General features: G+C 39.4%; 1 protein-coding gene across 1 annotated transcript in view; it reads left to right on the top strand.

Annotated features, from left to right (window-relative positions):
* Positions 1 to 17837, top strand: part of LOC115223174 (long-chain fatty acid transport protein 4) — a 78730-nt gene that overhangs the window by 38991 nt on the left and 21902 nt on the right. The window contains exon 2 of the mRNA XM_029793618.2: positions 8962 to 9350. Coding sequence (XP_029649478.1) covers positions 8962 to 9350 — 389 coding nt within the window. The remainder of the gene's footprint in view (positions 1 to 8961; positions 9351 to 17837) is intronic.

Consider the following 17837-nt stretch of genomic DNA (forward strand, 5'->3'; position numbering starts at 1 on the left):
CTGTCCTTGTTTAGCCCCTTGTGGGTAGTAAAGAAATATATATCAAAACCTCTCAAAGTATCAATGTTTGTAAATGAAAGCTAGGACAGTTTATTGATAATGAGATCAAGAGTGCAGTGAACGATCAAAATTGGTTGATCCTGCCTTGATGTTGATTTTCCCTGATCATTTACCATCTTTACATTGGGAATAGTACTGTACTTTCTTCTATTATTAATCGCTTATAGTTTAGATTGAACTTTATCACTTCTATTCAGGTGTTGATAAGGAAACAATTAGGTTATCATGTTAGAAGGAAAAAAAATATCTTGTGATTATACTCTTTACTCTTTTACTTGTTTCAGTCATTTGACTGCGGCCATGCTGGAGCACCGCCTTTAGTCGAGCAAATCGACCCCGGGACTTATTCTTTGTAAGCCCAGTACTTATTCTATTGGTCTCTTTTGCAGAACCGCTAAGTGATGGGGATGTAAACACACCAGCATCAGTTGTCAAGCAATGCTAGGGGGACAAACACAGACACACAAACACACACACATACATATATATATATATATATATATATATATAATATATATATATATATAATATATATATATATATATATATATATATATATCTATATAAAACTGAAATGCGTTTTTACCGCTTGGATCGCTTTCAATGCCATTACACCCCGTCCGATTCGCTCCAAAATTTACAGGGACATGTAGAATGAGGTGACGATGCTCGTGGGCTACCTTAGAAATCCCTAGCTTGAAAGGTGTGGTTGCTAGGGGCCATCTTCCTCACTCACGCTATTTCCTCCTTTCCCTCTCTTACTCCCCTCCATCTATAACTTTGAGAAGTCCACTCCAGTTATTTAATGTATTCCCCTCAACTCCCTTTCACTTTCCCTTTATAAGTTCGTCAGGCGGCTTTCTTTGATGTATCTGTTTGCATTCATAGGGAGAATTATCATCGCTACCAACAACACACAATCATGAGAATCATTTTATATATTTTATATATTATATAGTTTTTTTAATGTTTTTGTTTTTGGTTTTTCACTGTTTGATTTGCCTATTAGTGGTTTTATCTCTATTTTAATTTATACAGATATAAATCTTATTTGTATACATTTGTATATATAATGCGTGCACACACACACACATATATATACACACATATATATATATAATGTGTGCATTATAAGTTCGTCAGACGGCTTTCTTTGATGTATCTGTCTGCATTCATAGGGAGAATTATCATCGCTACAAATTATGTATATGTCTTCCTCACTCACTCACTCTTTTTCCTAATGATAATTATCATCGCCACCACCACCACCACCAACACACAATACTCACTCTATTTCATACAAACGGCCTTCTTTGATGTATCTGTCTGTGTGAAAGAGATAGATAGCTGAAATTTTTTACTCGGTTTTTGTAGTGCGTGCGTGCATATGCATGTATGTGTGTATATGTATGTATGCATGTATGTGTGTGTGTGTATGTATCTATGTATGTATCTATGTATGTGTATGTATGTGTGTGTGTATGTGTGAGTGTGTATGTATGTACCTTTGCCTGTTTATGTAACGGTCTGCTATGTAGAAAATAATGAGGTTGACTCAATGGAAATACATACATACACACACACATACATACACACACATACATACACACACATACATACACATACATACACACACACACATACATAGATGCACACCTATGTTAAAAGTGCTGGCAAGTTTGCATGACAACTATTTTTTTTCCTCAAATGAAAGGCGTGACCTCTAGGACAAAATTCCTCATCTTATAAAATGTGGCCCCAGTACACCCGAATGAAATCGCGTTATATTAACCAAAATGTGAAAAGGGGTCTAAATGGGGCTGGAAGGGGATTAAAATTTAAAGGAGCGGGTGTTTAGCAATTCACTGTTACATCAAGCTAAAAAATTTGCGCCAGCCTTTTAATCGTCAATGTGTTGCCATCCATGATTTTACGCCAGCCGTTAAACTGTCAAAACGTTGCTGTCTGTCGTTAAGAAATGCCAGCCATGCTGACTCTACTACCCTCAGATTCTATCCCTTCAAACTTTGGTTTCCAATATCTTATTTTTATTCAGCTTGCAAGTCCGTCTGTCCCTTTTAAATGTTAGTGTTTTGCTGTCTGCCTTGAAGCAGACCTTTCCATTGTTACTGCCTGATATTTATGATTGATCTTTCTAAATATTTTATTTCTCAACTTACTCAAGATCTTTTGTTGTTTATAAATGGGAGAGAGATAGATAAAGATAGCGAGTAAGAGAAAGCGAGGGAGAGTCCGAGAGAAAGGAAGAGTAAGAGAATGGGGAAAGTGAGAGAGAAACAAAGAGGGAGAATCATCATCATCATCATCATCGTTTAACCTCCGTTTTCCGTGCTAGCACGGGTTGGACAGTTTGACCGGGGTCTGGGAAGCCAGGAGGCTGCACCAGGCTCCAGTCTGATCTGGCAGTGTTTCTACAGGTGAATGCCCTTCCTAACGCCAACCACTCTGTGAGCGTAGTGGGTGCTTTTTTTGTACCGCCGGCACAGGTGCCAGGGGGGCTGGCAACGGCCACGATCGGTTGGTGCTTTTTACGTGCCACCAGCACAGAAGCCAGTCAAGGCGGCGCTGCAATCGGCCACGTTCGGATGGTGCTTTTTACGTGCTGAAAGGAAGCAACAGAAGGTAACAACCACACTCTTACCCGCGCGTAGAGCGGGTCACCTTCAGCTAGTATATATATATATATATATATATATATATATATATACATATATATACGACAGGCTTCTTTCAGTTTCCGTCTACCAAACCCACTCACAAGGCATTGGTCGGCCCGGGGCTATAGCAGAAGACACTTGCCCATGATGCCATGCAGTGGGACTGAACCCAGAACCATGTGGTTGGTTAGCAAGCTACTTACCACACAGCCACTCTTGCGCCTATGCATTTGTTGTTGTTTCTGGCTGATAGGATGTGCACCAGAAAATGTTTCCTCTGAGGTATATTACAGCCTCCGAGGTGGCCGAAACGTTAGCACGCCGGGCAAAATGTGTAGCCGTATTTCGTCTGCCATTACGTTCTACGTTCAAATTCTGCTGAGGTCGACTTTGCCTTTCACCCTTTCGGGGTCGATAAATTAAGTACCAGTTATGCATTGTGGTCGATGTAATTGACTTAATCCGTTTGTCTGTCCTTGTTTGTCCCCTCTGTGTTCAGCCCCTTGTGGGTAGTAAAGAAATAGGTATATTACAGCCTCCGAGCCTAATAAAAAAAAAAGCAGGGTCAGTTTGAACATAAAGCAGGTAGAATATTTTGGTAAGATATGGCTTGTTTAAATGCTAAAGGTTCAAAGTCATTCTCAAGACACCTGTTATAGAAATTCATTATTATTTCTTCAATTGTCCGTCAGGGTTAGCTTTGTCTCTTGTCCTTTCAGGGTGGATGAAATAAGTACCAGTTGAACACTAGGGGGGGGGACAATGCAATTGATTTACCACCCACCCCCTAAAAATTGCTGGCCTTGTACCAAAATTTGAAATGATTATTTCTTCAACAGTTTCATGCAAGTCTCTGCTGCTACACCTAGGGTACCTCCATGTTCCTCACAAGTGTGCGGCATTGTGCTATTACTTTCAAGGGTGGTCAATCATCATCACCATCATTGTTCGACCGTGGTCGAGACAGTGGAATTTACCATGCTACGCCAGACTTTACGGTCCATCATAGCATTACGGAGGTCTTGTTGCTGGATGCCTGTATCCCTGGAGATTACATCAGGGTAGGAGAGTGTGCGCCCTCTGGTATTGCGAGCAGATGGCTTCCAGAGGAGAAGAGTAGAAATTACCTCTTTTTCAGCTCTACAACAATGTCCAGGAAACTGGACTCTCCTACCTTTCACAAGAGATGACACATTGGTAGTTTCCCATATATTTGCATTTTGGTTGGATGGCGCTTCCACGAGAGATTTTGAGCTCTCATAAGGAGGCGAGTGTAGGTTCCATCCAACCGCCTCTCAAGCTTCTTTGATAACGTCCAGGTTTCTGAGCCATATAGTAGAATTGGTTCGACTGTGGCTTTGAAGATTTCAAGTGTGAAGTCTCTACTTAGATTTGATGACCAGATCTTATGCATGTCATTAAGACTATGGGTGGTCAAGGGAGTTTAGACACCTCCTGTTAGTGGACTGCATCAGTTGGTTTTGCCATGGGGTCCGGTTATATTAGTGTGTGTAATGTAAGTTGTGTATGGCATATTAATCCAAATGCTGCCAAAGTTGTATTTTATTATCATTTTTATTATTCTTTTAACTAAGGCAGCAAGCTGGCAGAATTGTTAGTACATAGGGCTAAAATGCTTAGTGGCATTTTGTTTGTCTTTAAGTTCCGAGTTCAAATTCCACCTGTAAAAAAAAAAGGTAATATAAAAGAAGAGGCTCTCTACCCCTTTTTGACCAGGCTCCCGTGGCTTTTATGGGTTTTTCCACGAGTAACCTTTCAAAGCACCTTCCCCCTATTGGGAGTTTTATTTGTTATATTTTTTGTTGTTATTTGAATGTTTACACGGACTTTTCGTTTTCGCAAAACCCTTTATTTCTTTTCATCCTGTGTTTGTCCTTACATTTTTTTGATTTATGTCAGCCCCTGTGGCCAATAAACCAGAATTATTATTATTATCATTATTATTATTATTATTATATTATCATTATTATCGTTATTGTTATTATTTGTTTAGGTGGTGAGCTGGCAGAATCGTTAGCATGCCAGGTGAAATGTTTAGCGGCATTTCGTCCATCTTTACATTCTGAGCTCAAATTCTGTCGAGGTTGACTTTGCCTTCCATCCTTTTGGGGTTGAGAAATTAAGTACCAGTGAAGCACTGGGGTTGATTAAATCAACTAGTTCCCACCCTACCAAAAGTTTGGACCGTGTATCTACAGTAGGAAGGATTATTATTATTATGCCGGTGGCATGTAAAAAGCACCCACTACACTCTTGGGGTGGTTGGCATTAGGAAGGTCATCCAACTGTAGAAACTCTGCCAGATCAAGATTGGAGCCTGCCCTCAGTCAAAATCGTCCAACCCATGCTAGCATGTAAAGCGGACTTTAAACGATGATGATGATGATTATTATCATTAAAGGATTCACGTAACTCTTCCCATAGGTAAACAGACAAGACAAAAGAGCATGATGTGATTGCAATAGATGATGATGTCATTCCACCAATGTGTGGACACTGGTTGCTTTTGTCCATACTTTAAATCTAAATTTCTATAATTTTTAATTTTTATCACTTCTTATTTTGAACTCGACAAAGACAGGTTTGCTGTCAAGATATTGTTCAACCAATAAAATATCTATTGCAATCACATCGTGCTCTTTGTCTTGTCTATTATTATTATTAGCATATTTATTGAAAGGTGGGTGAATGTCAGAAGAATGGCCAGTATGAAAGGACCAATTCTGAGGATACACCTGTAAAAAAAAGGTAATATAAAAGGAGAAAGGGGTTCTCTACCCCACTTTTGACCAGGCTCCTGTGGCTTTTATGGGTTTTTCCATGAGTAACCTTTCGAAGCGCCTCCTCCTATTGGGAATTTTAATTGTTATATTTTCGTTGTTATCTCTGGAATTTTTACACGGTTTTTTGCAAACGGACAAAACCCTTTTTGTAACTTTCGTCCTGTATTTTGTCCTTACATGTTTTATTTGATTTTTGTTAGCCCTTGTGGCCAATAAACAAATGAATTATTATTATTGTTAGAACTATGGGTAACTGGAAGTGCCAAGCCAAACTCTACCTCTTCCTCACAAATTATTAGTCTTGTGTGTGTGTGTGTGTGGATGTGGTTTGTCATTGTCATTATAAAAAGGAATAGTAAAGGGACACCTTTGATGAAGTATTCAGATATGCACTGTACCTTGAAAATGGTTACGGTTGAAAGGACTTGCATAGTTTTAAGTAGATCTTATACATTCCTTGTCCAGTAGTGACAGCAGTGGTAGTAAACGAGGTTGGAATGCTTTTATAAAATTATGAAGCTTATAGGATTATGATGACTGGAATTTGTGTTTGTCTGAGTAAATATTTTGCTCTGTGTGAAATATTGAAATTTTTCCATTTGCTTTTGTTTGATAGAATTATTTTATCCTACTCAAATCGACAGACCCTCCTGTTATCACTCTGGCTTAATCTTGGGTTCAGGAGAACTAGGTCAGTCATACTCTAAATATCATAAGTTAGACACAAAAAAAAAATCATTGAATTTTGCTGTAACATAATCTTGAGTCAAGGTGTAGAAGGTCACGCTCTAGATAACACAAATTCAGAGGAAAAAGATTAACTCTTTGTTACCATATTCCTGTTGAAATACATAGCTTTTGTTTCAGTCAGTTTTGAAAATAACGAAGAATTTAGTAAAGGAACTTATATTATTAAGCTGGTGTAAAGGTGGGTGAATTGTGCAAGAATGGCCTGTATAAATGGACCAATTCTGAGGTTTCGCCTGTAATTGAAAGAGGTATTATAAAAGGAGAAAGGGGCTCTCTACCCCACTTTTGACCTGGCTCCCGTGGCTTTTATGGGTTTTTCCACGTGAGACCTTTTCTTTTTTCGAAGCGTCTCCTCTATTGGAGTTTTGTAAACTGTTGGATTTTTTTTTCGTTGTTATAAAGCTTGTTTACACGGACTTTTTTCTTTCGAAAAATGGACAAAACCATTTGTAACCTTTCGTCGTGTTTTGTCCCTTTATGTTTTCCAGTCATGTTTGTCAGCCCTTGTGGCCAATAAAAGAATTAATTATTAAGCTGGTGTAAAGGCAGCAAGCTGGCAGAATCATTAGCACGCTGGGTGAAATGCTTAGCGGTATTTTGTCTGTCTTTACGTTCTGAGTTTAAATTCCGCCAAGGTCAACTTTGCCTTTCATCCCTTCGGTGTCTATATATTAAGTACCAGTTATGCACTGGGGTCGATGTAATCAACTTAATCCCTTTGTCTCTCCTTGTTTGTCCCCTCTATGTTTAGCCCCTTATGCGCAATAAAGAAATAAGAATCGTTAGCATGCTGGGTGAAATGATTAGCAGAATTTTGTCTGTCTTTATGTTCTGAGTTCAAATTCCGCCAAGGTCAACTTTGCCTTTCATCCCTTCGGGGTCTATATATTAAGTACCAGTTATGCACTGGGGTCGATGTAATCAACTTAATCCCTTTGTCTCTCCTTGTTTGTTCCCTCTATGTTTAGCCCCTTGTGGGCAATAAAGAAATAAGAATCGTTAGCACGCTGAGGACGAAGAAGAGGGGGTGGGGGAAAGAGAGAAGGAGGGGAGAAATAGAGGAAGAAGAGGAGGAAGATGGCAATGATTCAAAAGAGATACAAATGCTTAACCCAAGTGCCAGCATGGAAAATGGACATTAAATGATGATGATGATGATGATTTGTAACATTGTTAGCATAGAGATCAGAAATTAGACTTAGCTCTCAATATTTGAAAAACAATTCAAGCCATCTCCACCGATTAATTGATAAGATATGACCAGCATGCTATGACTTGAGGTTCATCTGATGAATCTGATGAATAAGTTCATTCATATCAGTTCATAGGTAAACATCTAGTTATCATTTTAGCATCCACTTTTCCATGCTTGCATGGGTTAGACAGAATTCGTTGAGGCAGATTTTCTGTGGTCTGGCATCTTTCCTGTTGCTCATCCTCACCTGTTTCCAAGTAAGGTAGTATTTCTATGTGATTAGGCAGATTTTCAGAGAATATTAGAGATGAGTGACACTGCTTGTATGACAGGGATGCTCATTTACAACTATCACTTGATGTTAAGACAAGGAAACATAACATAAAATTAGACATGTGTGTATGTGTGTGTGAAGGTGGATGGCCTAGTTGTTAAGATGTTGCACTCAGGATCACCAAATTGTGGTTTCAATTCCTTGACTTGGTGCAAGCAATGCATTGTGTTCTTCAACAGTACACATCAGTTCACATCGGTCTGCAATTACTTTGACACCTGATGTGTAATACACTGTGTACCTGTACAGGCAATGTCGATCTGATAGAGGGCTTGAGCTTACGTGCAACACAAACACTTGATCATTATAAACAAATTATCTGTGTGGTTGTTCAGCAAAAAATTGCAGAAACTCAAGTTAATTAGTAAAATAATTAACATTTCCTTTTTTTTCTTTTTTGCATTGTAAAGCTGGTGTTAGCAGCTTTTTCCTACGTGATACCTGTAAACCTACATTTGGGCCACCCTGCATATATATATATATATATACTAGCAGTATCGCCCTGCGTTGCTCAGGTTTGTAAGGGAAATAACTATATAAGCATTTTTAGAGATGTAAAGTATAATAGCCATCTCAATACGGCTAACCACAAAGGGGGGGGGGTACTGTAGCTTTTTACGTTCTGAGATTTAATAATACATTTTTAGAGAGTTACTTCCCTTATATAAAGCGAGCGAAAATGCATTAAAAATGCGGAAAAATTATGGTAAATTTTTTTTTAAATCATAGACTCATCGTAGACGTGCGCTAATACCCAGAAGGGCTCGATATGAATCACGACTATAAGATACCCGCTTTTGGTTAAACTGCATCGCAAAATGTGGGAGTAGTTAGGAATCTAAATCGTAGGAGACAGACACCACACAACCTCACTTTTATATATATAGATATAGACATATACATACACACACATGTATAAACCTATTTTTAATACATACATACACAATGTCATTTTTATGTTGGTATCTTTTCGCCATTTTACTATGAATCATTTTTTTCCTTTTGCATATTTTTCTGCTGTTTTTCTTTTGTTGTTTTTTTAGTTTTTTTTTTTTTGTTTGTTGGTTTCCATACTAAAATTTTTTTCCTTTTCTTTTCTCTCTTTTCCTCGCCCATCAACAATGCTGCTACTGGTGACAGGTCTCTGTATTCTCTCCTGAAAATAAGGTTTAAAGTTCAGCAACACACAAAGAACCGTGAGACAATCGGTACACTCTTCAAGAAGGTTGCAGACAGCCATCCAAACAAAATCGCATTTCGCATTGAAGACAGAATCTGGAATTACCAGAATGTCGAGGACTATTCTAATACCGTTGCCAATCACTTCCTGCGAGCTGGCTACCACCCCGGTGACGTTGTGGCATTGTTCAAGGAAAGCTGCCCTGAGTATGTTTGCATATGGCTTGGTCTGTCAAAAATTGGCATCATCACAGCGCTGATTAATTTCAATCTGCGAGGATATTCCCTGTTGCACTGCATAAATGATGCAAAACCCAAAGCAATTATTTGCGGATCTGAATTGGCGAAAGGTAATGTACCCTTTTAAATTTGAACTTGACCATTTTGTTACCAATATTTCTGTTGTCACATGTTGTCAGTGCTGCAATTAAATTTGAACTTCGACCCATCCTTCGTTAACATATTTCTGTTGTAACATGTTCTTGGTTCTTCAATTAGTTTTGGTAAAAAAAAATTGAAGAATTTAGTAAAATGACTTTGTTGTTATCTATTCAGCTGGTGTTTGGAACATAAATTGACATTGAAATTTTGAAGGAAGATTTATTTTAACCCTTTAGCATTTAAACTGGCTGTATCTAGCCAAAATAATCTCCCTGTTTTATTTTCAAACTGACCAGATCTGTCCTCTCACACTTGGCTGGGTGTGCAATGTCAGTGTGCATGTACGACAGAGTATAAGCATCTTTAGAGAAAACTTGGGTATATGAAACACCAGCTGTGGTGTGCAAGAGAGTTGACTGCGCTGGTATGGTTATGTGATGTACATGGACGAGGACAGTTGTGTAAAGAACTGCTGATTCCTAGCTGTGGGGGGAACCTGTGGTAGAGGTAGACCCAGGAAAACAAGGGACGAGGTGGTGAAGCATGATCTTTGAACTTTGGGTCTCACAGAGGCAATGACTGATGATCGAGACCTTTGGCATTATGCCATGCCTGAAAAGAAGACCCATCAAACCAAGTGAAATTGTAATCATGGCAAGTACTGGGGTCATGCACCTGGCACCTGTACTAGTGGCATGTAAATGCACCCATTACATTCTCAGAGTGGTTGGCATTAGGAAAGGTATTTAGCCATAGAAACCATGCCAAATAAGGCGGCGAGCTGGCAGAATCGTTAGCACGTCGGGCGAAATGCTTAGCAGTATTTCGGCTGCTGTTACATTGTGAGTTCAAATTCCGCCGAGGTCGACTTTGCCTTTCATCCTTTCGGGGTCAATAAATTAAGTACCAGTTATGCACTGGGGTCAATGTAATCGACTTAATACCTATGTCTGTCCATGTTTGTCCCCTCTATGTTTAGCTCCTTGTGGGTAGTAAAGAAATAGGCATTTTGTCTGTCTTTACGTTCTGAGTTTAAATTCTGCTGAGGTCGACTTTGCCTTTCATCCTTTCGGAGTCGATAAATTAAGTACCAGTTATGCACTGGGGTCAATGTAATCGACTTAATACCTATGTCTGTCCTTGTTTGTCCCCTCTGTGTGTGGCCCCTTGTGGGTAGTAAAGAAATAAGAAACCATGCGAAATTAGACAGGAGTCGAGTGCAGCTCCTCAACTTACCAGCTCTGGTCAAATCGTCCAACTCATGCCAGCATGGACAATGGATGATGATGGTGATGATAGATGATGGTGATGATTGATGATGATAATGATTGATGATGATGAATGATGATGATCATTACTCTAAAGCAAAGCAATCACATCACTGAAATCTCAAAGCAACAACATAATTTCAAATGAATGTGGCTAAATAAGCAATATATTTGGCAGAGAAATCTGAGTGCTTAAAGGGTTAATGTAAATCACACACGCACGCATGCACACATATCGGGGCCTAGGAACTACATTGTTCAATATTTTTCTGCTTCTATTTCTAGCAGGTCAAATGATATCACAGAAGCTCTGTCATTGATACCTCGTTAATAAAAATCATTAAATATCCCAGTAACCCAGTTGTTCGATTTGAAACAAATAATGCAGCTATTTCTGTCTACTTTATCGTGCTGAGTGATAAAACTGAAGTGTTTATTTTACCAATCTCATTATCTTTGAGTTTAATCAAAGCAAATGAAGTTGAATTGTGATTATCTATTATCTAATTAACCATCTCTTATTAACCCTTTACATGTCCAAAGCACTTTCACAAGTCTGCCCCAAAATATTGAACTTTGTTTTCAGGCTTTTGGGTAGCTCTTGTTTCATACACTCTGAGTAATATAGAGTTTTCTTTTCATAAGTCCCAATTTGCTCAGGTAGTTGAAAGAAAGTGGTACTGTGTATCATATACGATGCATGGATGCTAGGGAACTATGCCCTGCCTGTCCAAAATGCCCAAGCTTTTTATCAGACTTTTCAGTTAGCCCTTGTTTCATGTTCTGAGTAACATACAGCTTTCCTTTCATAAGACCCAAGGTATTCTGGTGATTGAAAAACAATATATATCAGATATGATGCATGGACACCAGGATATATGCCCTGTGTATCACATGTAATATACAGGCCATGCCTGCCCAAAGCATTTTCATAAGTTTGTCCTAAACATCCTTGCTTATTTTCAGATTTTAGTTGGCCCTTGTTTCATATGTTCTGAGTAACATAAAGCTTTCTTTTCATAAGCCCCAATTTACTCTGATGATAGAAAGAAAATGAGAATGTTATCTTGTATGATTTATGTATGCCAGGGAAATATGAAAATGCTTTGAGCAGACAGAACATAAGTCTGTCCAAAATGTCCTCTGCTTGTTTTCAGACTTTTTTAGGTAGCCCTTCTTTCATATGTTCTGAGTTCACATAAAACTTTCCTTCCATAGGACCCAAGTTATTCTCTGGTGATTGAAAAAAAAAATTGAGAATGTATACTATATATGATGCATGGACACCAAGGAAACATGTCCCATGTGTCACATGTGAAATATAGGACAGACAAAGATTTAAAGGGATCCATGGTTGTCTTCAGACTTCTAGCCCTTCTTTCTTGTGTCCTGAGTGTCATAAAGCTTTCCTTTCACAAGACCCAAGTTACTCTTTGGTGATTGAAAAAAAAAATTGGGAATGTGTATCATAGACTTCAGGAAAATATGTCCTGTGTATCACTTATATACAGAATGGATAAGGGGTTAATGTATATAATCTACTAGCAGTATGACCCAGCAACGCCGGGTCATAGTGCTAGTACATGCATATATAGCTGCGTGCGTGCGCACATACACGCAAGTACTGTCCAAATCTCCAACCAATCACAATCAGCTAGCTGGCATTCAATTGGCGTATCAAGTTTCGGGCATTTTGATTGGGTTTTGGATAGAAAATTCACAAAAGTCACTTCTATTGATTTTTTTTAATGGCTTTGCAGGGTGACTGGGGAAATGTAAAGATGTGCACGACCACCCTTGGACGGTTTTGAATGACCATAGAAAGTGCGAGCCCTCTGACTGAAAAATTGTGGATTTGTATAAAGGACATGCACACACACACACACACACACACACACACACATTTTGCTGTTTATATGTAGAGATATCATCATCATCATCATCATCATTTAATGTCCATTTTCCATGTCAGCATGCATTAGATGGTTTGGGACTGCTAAGCTTGGAGAGCTGTACCAGGCTCCAGTCGTCTATATTAAAAACGTAACTAGAAATAATTGTAGTGATACAGATAGATGGACAGACAGACAGAGAGCTAAGTTATTGTTGGCACATTTAATACAAAATAAATATGCAGGTGTGACAGGCAGGTAGACATACAAATATACGAGTAAGCTAGGTATTAACATATTTAATATATGGATTTTTATGAAGGTGACTAGAAATAATTATGCAGCAAAACAAAGACATACAGACAGATATATAGAGTTGAGCAAGTGTTGTAATATTTAATTAAACTGAAGTGTGAGTGTCCATTATCTAACTTGTTGTCTTGTATTAACCCTTTGCCTCTTAACCCTTTCATTACCGCATTTATATTCAGATAATCTGTGTTTCTTTCAATTATTTTAGATATAACAAAGAATTTAGTAAAATAACTTAGTTATCATTAAGCTAGTGTTAGGAACATAAATTATGACTAAGGTTTGGTGGAAGATTTTAATTCAAAACTTATGAAAACAAGACATTTGTACTACAGGGCCAGAGGCGGTTTCAGCCGGGTTGGTATCGAAAGGGTTAAAAGCATTTTCATAAGTGTGTCCTAAATGCCCAACCTTGTTTTCAGACTTTTAAATCTAGTGGTGAGGTAATCCTTGAGAGGATGAGAGCTTAGTGCATGAAGGATCAAACTGGTGTGGCTATGTGAGTTTATATCATACATGGTCTAGTCCAGGCCTGGCCAACTTGAATTACGTTGCGGGCCACTTTAATCACAGAAAGTTTTTCAAGGGCCACTTGTATTCTGACAGAATTGCTTTCTCATGTTATTATTACAATAATGAATGAATGATCATTGATTCAACATAAAATATTTTCGTTGCAAAAACAGTAATATCTTTCTTTTTTACTTTTCATTATAACCTTTTGATAAGATATTTAAAATGTTTGTTCAAACAAATTCATTTGATAAAAGTTGACCAGGTTTACCACCCCTGGTCTAGTCTAATCACTGCCTGCTCTTGGGTAGGTCCTGTGCTTGTGTACTTTCTCCAACACACTTTATATGACCTGGGAGGGTCTGTACTTCCCCTTACTGCCATTCAGCAGATTACTGGAACTTTGGTTACCATGATTATATTGAGGTGAACACGGGAGTGGTTTCCTGCTGCCCTCACCAGGCAGGTGGGATTTGAACTCAGAATGTAGAGAGCTGGAAAATAAACCATAAAGCATTTCTTCCGACATTCTAACAGTTCTGTCTCCCACATGCAGAACAACAATGAAGTGTTTTGCTCATGAACGCAACACGCCGCCCTGTCTGGGAATCAAACCCACGCTCTAGCAACCATGAGAGTAACACCATAACCACTAGACCATGTACCTTCACATCATATATGGTGCAAGTTTCCAGTTCCTGAAACTCAAACTAATACCAATTCTGCTTTTTTTGTTTTTTTACCTTGTTTTATTGTTGTATTTTTCGTTACCTTTGCATCACATTATTCGGCTATACATTAAAATGCAGCTATCATAATAGTGTCATCATCATCATCACTTAACATCCATTGACCATGCTGGCATGGGTTGGACATTCTGACCAGGGCTGGTAAGCTGAAAGGCTGCATCAGACTCCAGTCTGATTTAGCATGGTTTTTATGGCTGGATGCCCATCCTAACACCAACCACTCTGCGAGTGTAATAGGTGCTTAGTTTTGGTAAAAAAAATTGAAGAATTTAGTAAAATGACTTTGTTGTTATCTATTCAGCTGGTGTTTGGAACATAAATTAACATTGAAATTTTGAAGGAAGATTTATTTTAACCCTTTAGCATTTAAACTGGCTGTATCTAGCCAAAATAATCTCCCTGTTTTATTTTCAAACTGACCAGATCTGTCCTCTCACACTTCGCTGCCACAACTATGATTTCACTTAGCTTGATGGGTCTTCTTCTCAAGCACATCATTTGTTATTGCGTCTGTGAGGCCCAGCATAAGGAAGGTGCTTTTTGCATACCACCGGCATGGGTGTTAGTTACTTGACACCAGCATCAGCCTCACTGCCTCTGTGAGGCCCAACGCTTGAAAGGTGCTTTTTACGTGCCAAGTTACGTGACATTGACAACAACCACAGATTTCACTTGGCTTGCTGGGTTTGTGGTTATAATGTGGTTATCATCATCATCATCATCATTGTTTAACGTCCGCTTTCCATGCTAGCATGGGTTGGATGAATGACTGAGGGCTGGCAAACCAGTTGGCTGCACCAGGCTTCAATCTTGATCTGGCAGAGTTTCTACAGCTGGATGCCCTTCCTAACGCCAACCACTCCGAGAGTGTAGTGGGTGCTTTTACGTGTCACTGGCATGGGGCCAGTCAGGCGGTACTGGCAACGACCTCGCTCGAATCTTTTTACACATGCCACCAGCACAGGTGCCAGTAAGGTGATGCTACTAACGATCACGCTCGAATGGTGTCTTTTACATGCCACTGGCACAGAGGCCAGATAGCCGCTCTGGCAACGATCACGCTTGGATGGTGCTCTTGATACCCTACTAGCACAGGGCTCGAGTGCCAGTAAGGCGACACTGGTAACAATCACGCTCAAATGGTGCCAAAAGAAATTGGCTACACATGAAATTCTAACCTGTCACTTTATCCACATCTATTTTACAATTGTCAAAGTCAACTCTTGACATAAAAGGATTCAACGCATTGCATCATTAAACAGAGACCAAGTGACCACAATGTTTGTGTTTGTGTGACAAGGAAAATGAGAATAATTGATCTCTGATGAGGTACTAACAAATACCGAAACTAGAAAGTTTAATCTCTTTTTCTGGCTTCAGAAAGAAAAACCTCTCATTTATTTGTGATGTCTACTTTCTTCTGAAAGGCTGAAATTTTACCTTCATGCTTGTAGGTTTACGTTTACCTTGCACTTCTGAACACCTATATATACCTGTCTTTTGTTTTCTGTACACATTTTATCCACACATATATATATATATATATATAGTGATACTTTGCATTCATGATGCCTGGTAGCCATAAGTGGTGAATGTGCTCCGCAGACACACAACTTACCCTGAAACAAAGTTTGGATACTGCGGGCTTCTTTCAGTTTCCATCTACCAAATCCATTAACAAGGCTCAGGTCAGCCTGAGGTCATTGCAGAAGGCAGTTGCCCAAGGTGTCATGCAGTGGGACTGAACCTGGAACCATGTAGGTAGGAAGCAAGCCTCTCAACTGCACAGCCCTGCTTACACACACACTCATATATGCTTATACATGTATATTGTATCAGGTCATTTTGCAGGCTACGCCTACTAACTCACCTGATTAAAGATACTAAACCATCTGATAAGAGATAACAACGTAGCTGCTTTACAGTATAAACTGTGTAAATAGTTGCCTCTCAATCTTGCTATTTGCCCTGATTTCTTATCTGTTTATTCTTGATTACAGGGTGGTGGTGGGGTTGGAGGGAACAAAAGAAAAACCTCATTTCTGACCCTTCGATAAATACTCTGACCTAAGTTCAGAAGTAGAACGGCCCAAAACATTATCAATAAAATGTACATCTTTTGTTAATTCTATCTGACTGTCTTTCTCTTATATATATATATATATATATATGTGGAGGCGCAATGGCCCAGCGGTTAGGGCAGCGGACTCATGGTTGTAGGATCGCGGTTTCGATTCCTAGTCCGGGTGTTGTGAGTGTTTATTGAGCGAAAACACCTAAAGCTCCACGAGGCTCCGGTAGGGGGTGGTGGCGATCCCTGCTGTACTCTTTCGCCACAACTTTCTCTCTCCCTTTCTTCTGTTGGCCTGCTCGCTTAGCCAGCGGGGTGGCGTCATTTGAAGGCTAAAACAATGCGAAGCGCATTGTGACCAGCAATGTGTAGCAACATCTGATAGCCTGGTCGGTCACGGTGATCACGGTGATATATATATAACAATTGCAGCGTGGAAGGTGTTTATAAGCCATTTAAGAAACACACAAAAACCATTAGATTCACTTCAACATTTAAGTTTAATTTGTCAAAATATTTTCGTTGCTTTGAGACCGTGACCTGTTCACTGACAAAGCTTCGTGTGCAGCACGAGTTTTGGTAAAAATACTTTATGGTAATAATAAATCTCTGAACGAGATATAAACAGTAACTGCACGACAATGTGAGGTATACTTGCCATCTCAATATGGCTAACCACTAAGGGTGGGTGTTACTGTAGCTTGTAGCCCCAGGAGATCATCGTCTCCAGCTGGCTTTAGGCACACTTTCTGTGCACTTATGGTATTTTCAAATATCATAAGGGCACAGTAAGTGTGCCTAAAGCCAGCTGGAGATGATGATCTCCTGGGGCTACAAGCTACAGTAAAACCCACCCTTAGTGGTTAGCCATATTGAGATGGCAAGTATACCTTACTTTGTGGTATTTCTCTTGATTCATTACATTCTGAGTTCAGATTCTGGCGTGGTCAACTTTGCTTTTCATCTTTCTTGGGTCAATGAAATAAGTACGAGTTAAGCTCTGGGGTTGGTGTAATTTATTTCGTCCTTGTACAGGATGGTCAGGATGGTCATTCGCCCGTGATATTCGTTGACACTGCATTGAAGGAACCAAAGAACAAAAAGCTAAAGGAAAAAGGAGAAAGAAAAAAAACACACTTAGCACCAGAGCGGAAGGCACCCCCGAAAAGAGTGGGGTGGGGACCCATCACATTGAAAAATGGTTGAGGAGTAGGGGCTGAAACTGGACGTTGTTCCTCCCGATGATGTCTTTAGCTACTGGATCCAAAAGAGAAAGAAATAACGTACACAACACCAGAGTTAAAGACACCTCCGAAATAGGTGGGGGCCACCTTGTTGAAAACGGTAGAGGTGTAGGGGCCGAAACCAGACGAGGTTTCTCCCAATGATGTCTTTAGCTACTGGACCCAAAGAAGGAAGAAATAATGTACACAACACCAGAGCTGAAGACACCTCCAAAAGAGGTGGGGGCCTCCATGTTGAGAGCAGTAGAGGAGTAGGGGCCGAAAGCAGATATGGTTCCTCCCAATGTTTTTTTTAGTCACTGGATCCTATAAAGGAGCTGTTGCAGTAGTGAATCACAAAACATGGTTGGAATTCCTCCTTCCTCACTCAAACTTGCTGGCCTTTTACCAAAATTAGAAAGAAGTAT

The sequence above is a fragment of the Octopus sinensis genome, linkage group LG22 (assembly GCF_006345805.1).
Source record: "Octopus sinensis linkage group LG22, ASM634580v1, whole genome shotgun sequence".
Lineage (NCBI taxonomy): Eukaryota > Metazoa > Mollusca > Cephalopoda > Octopoda > Octopodidae > Octopus > Octopus sinensis.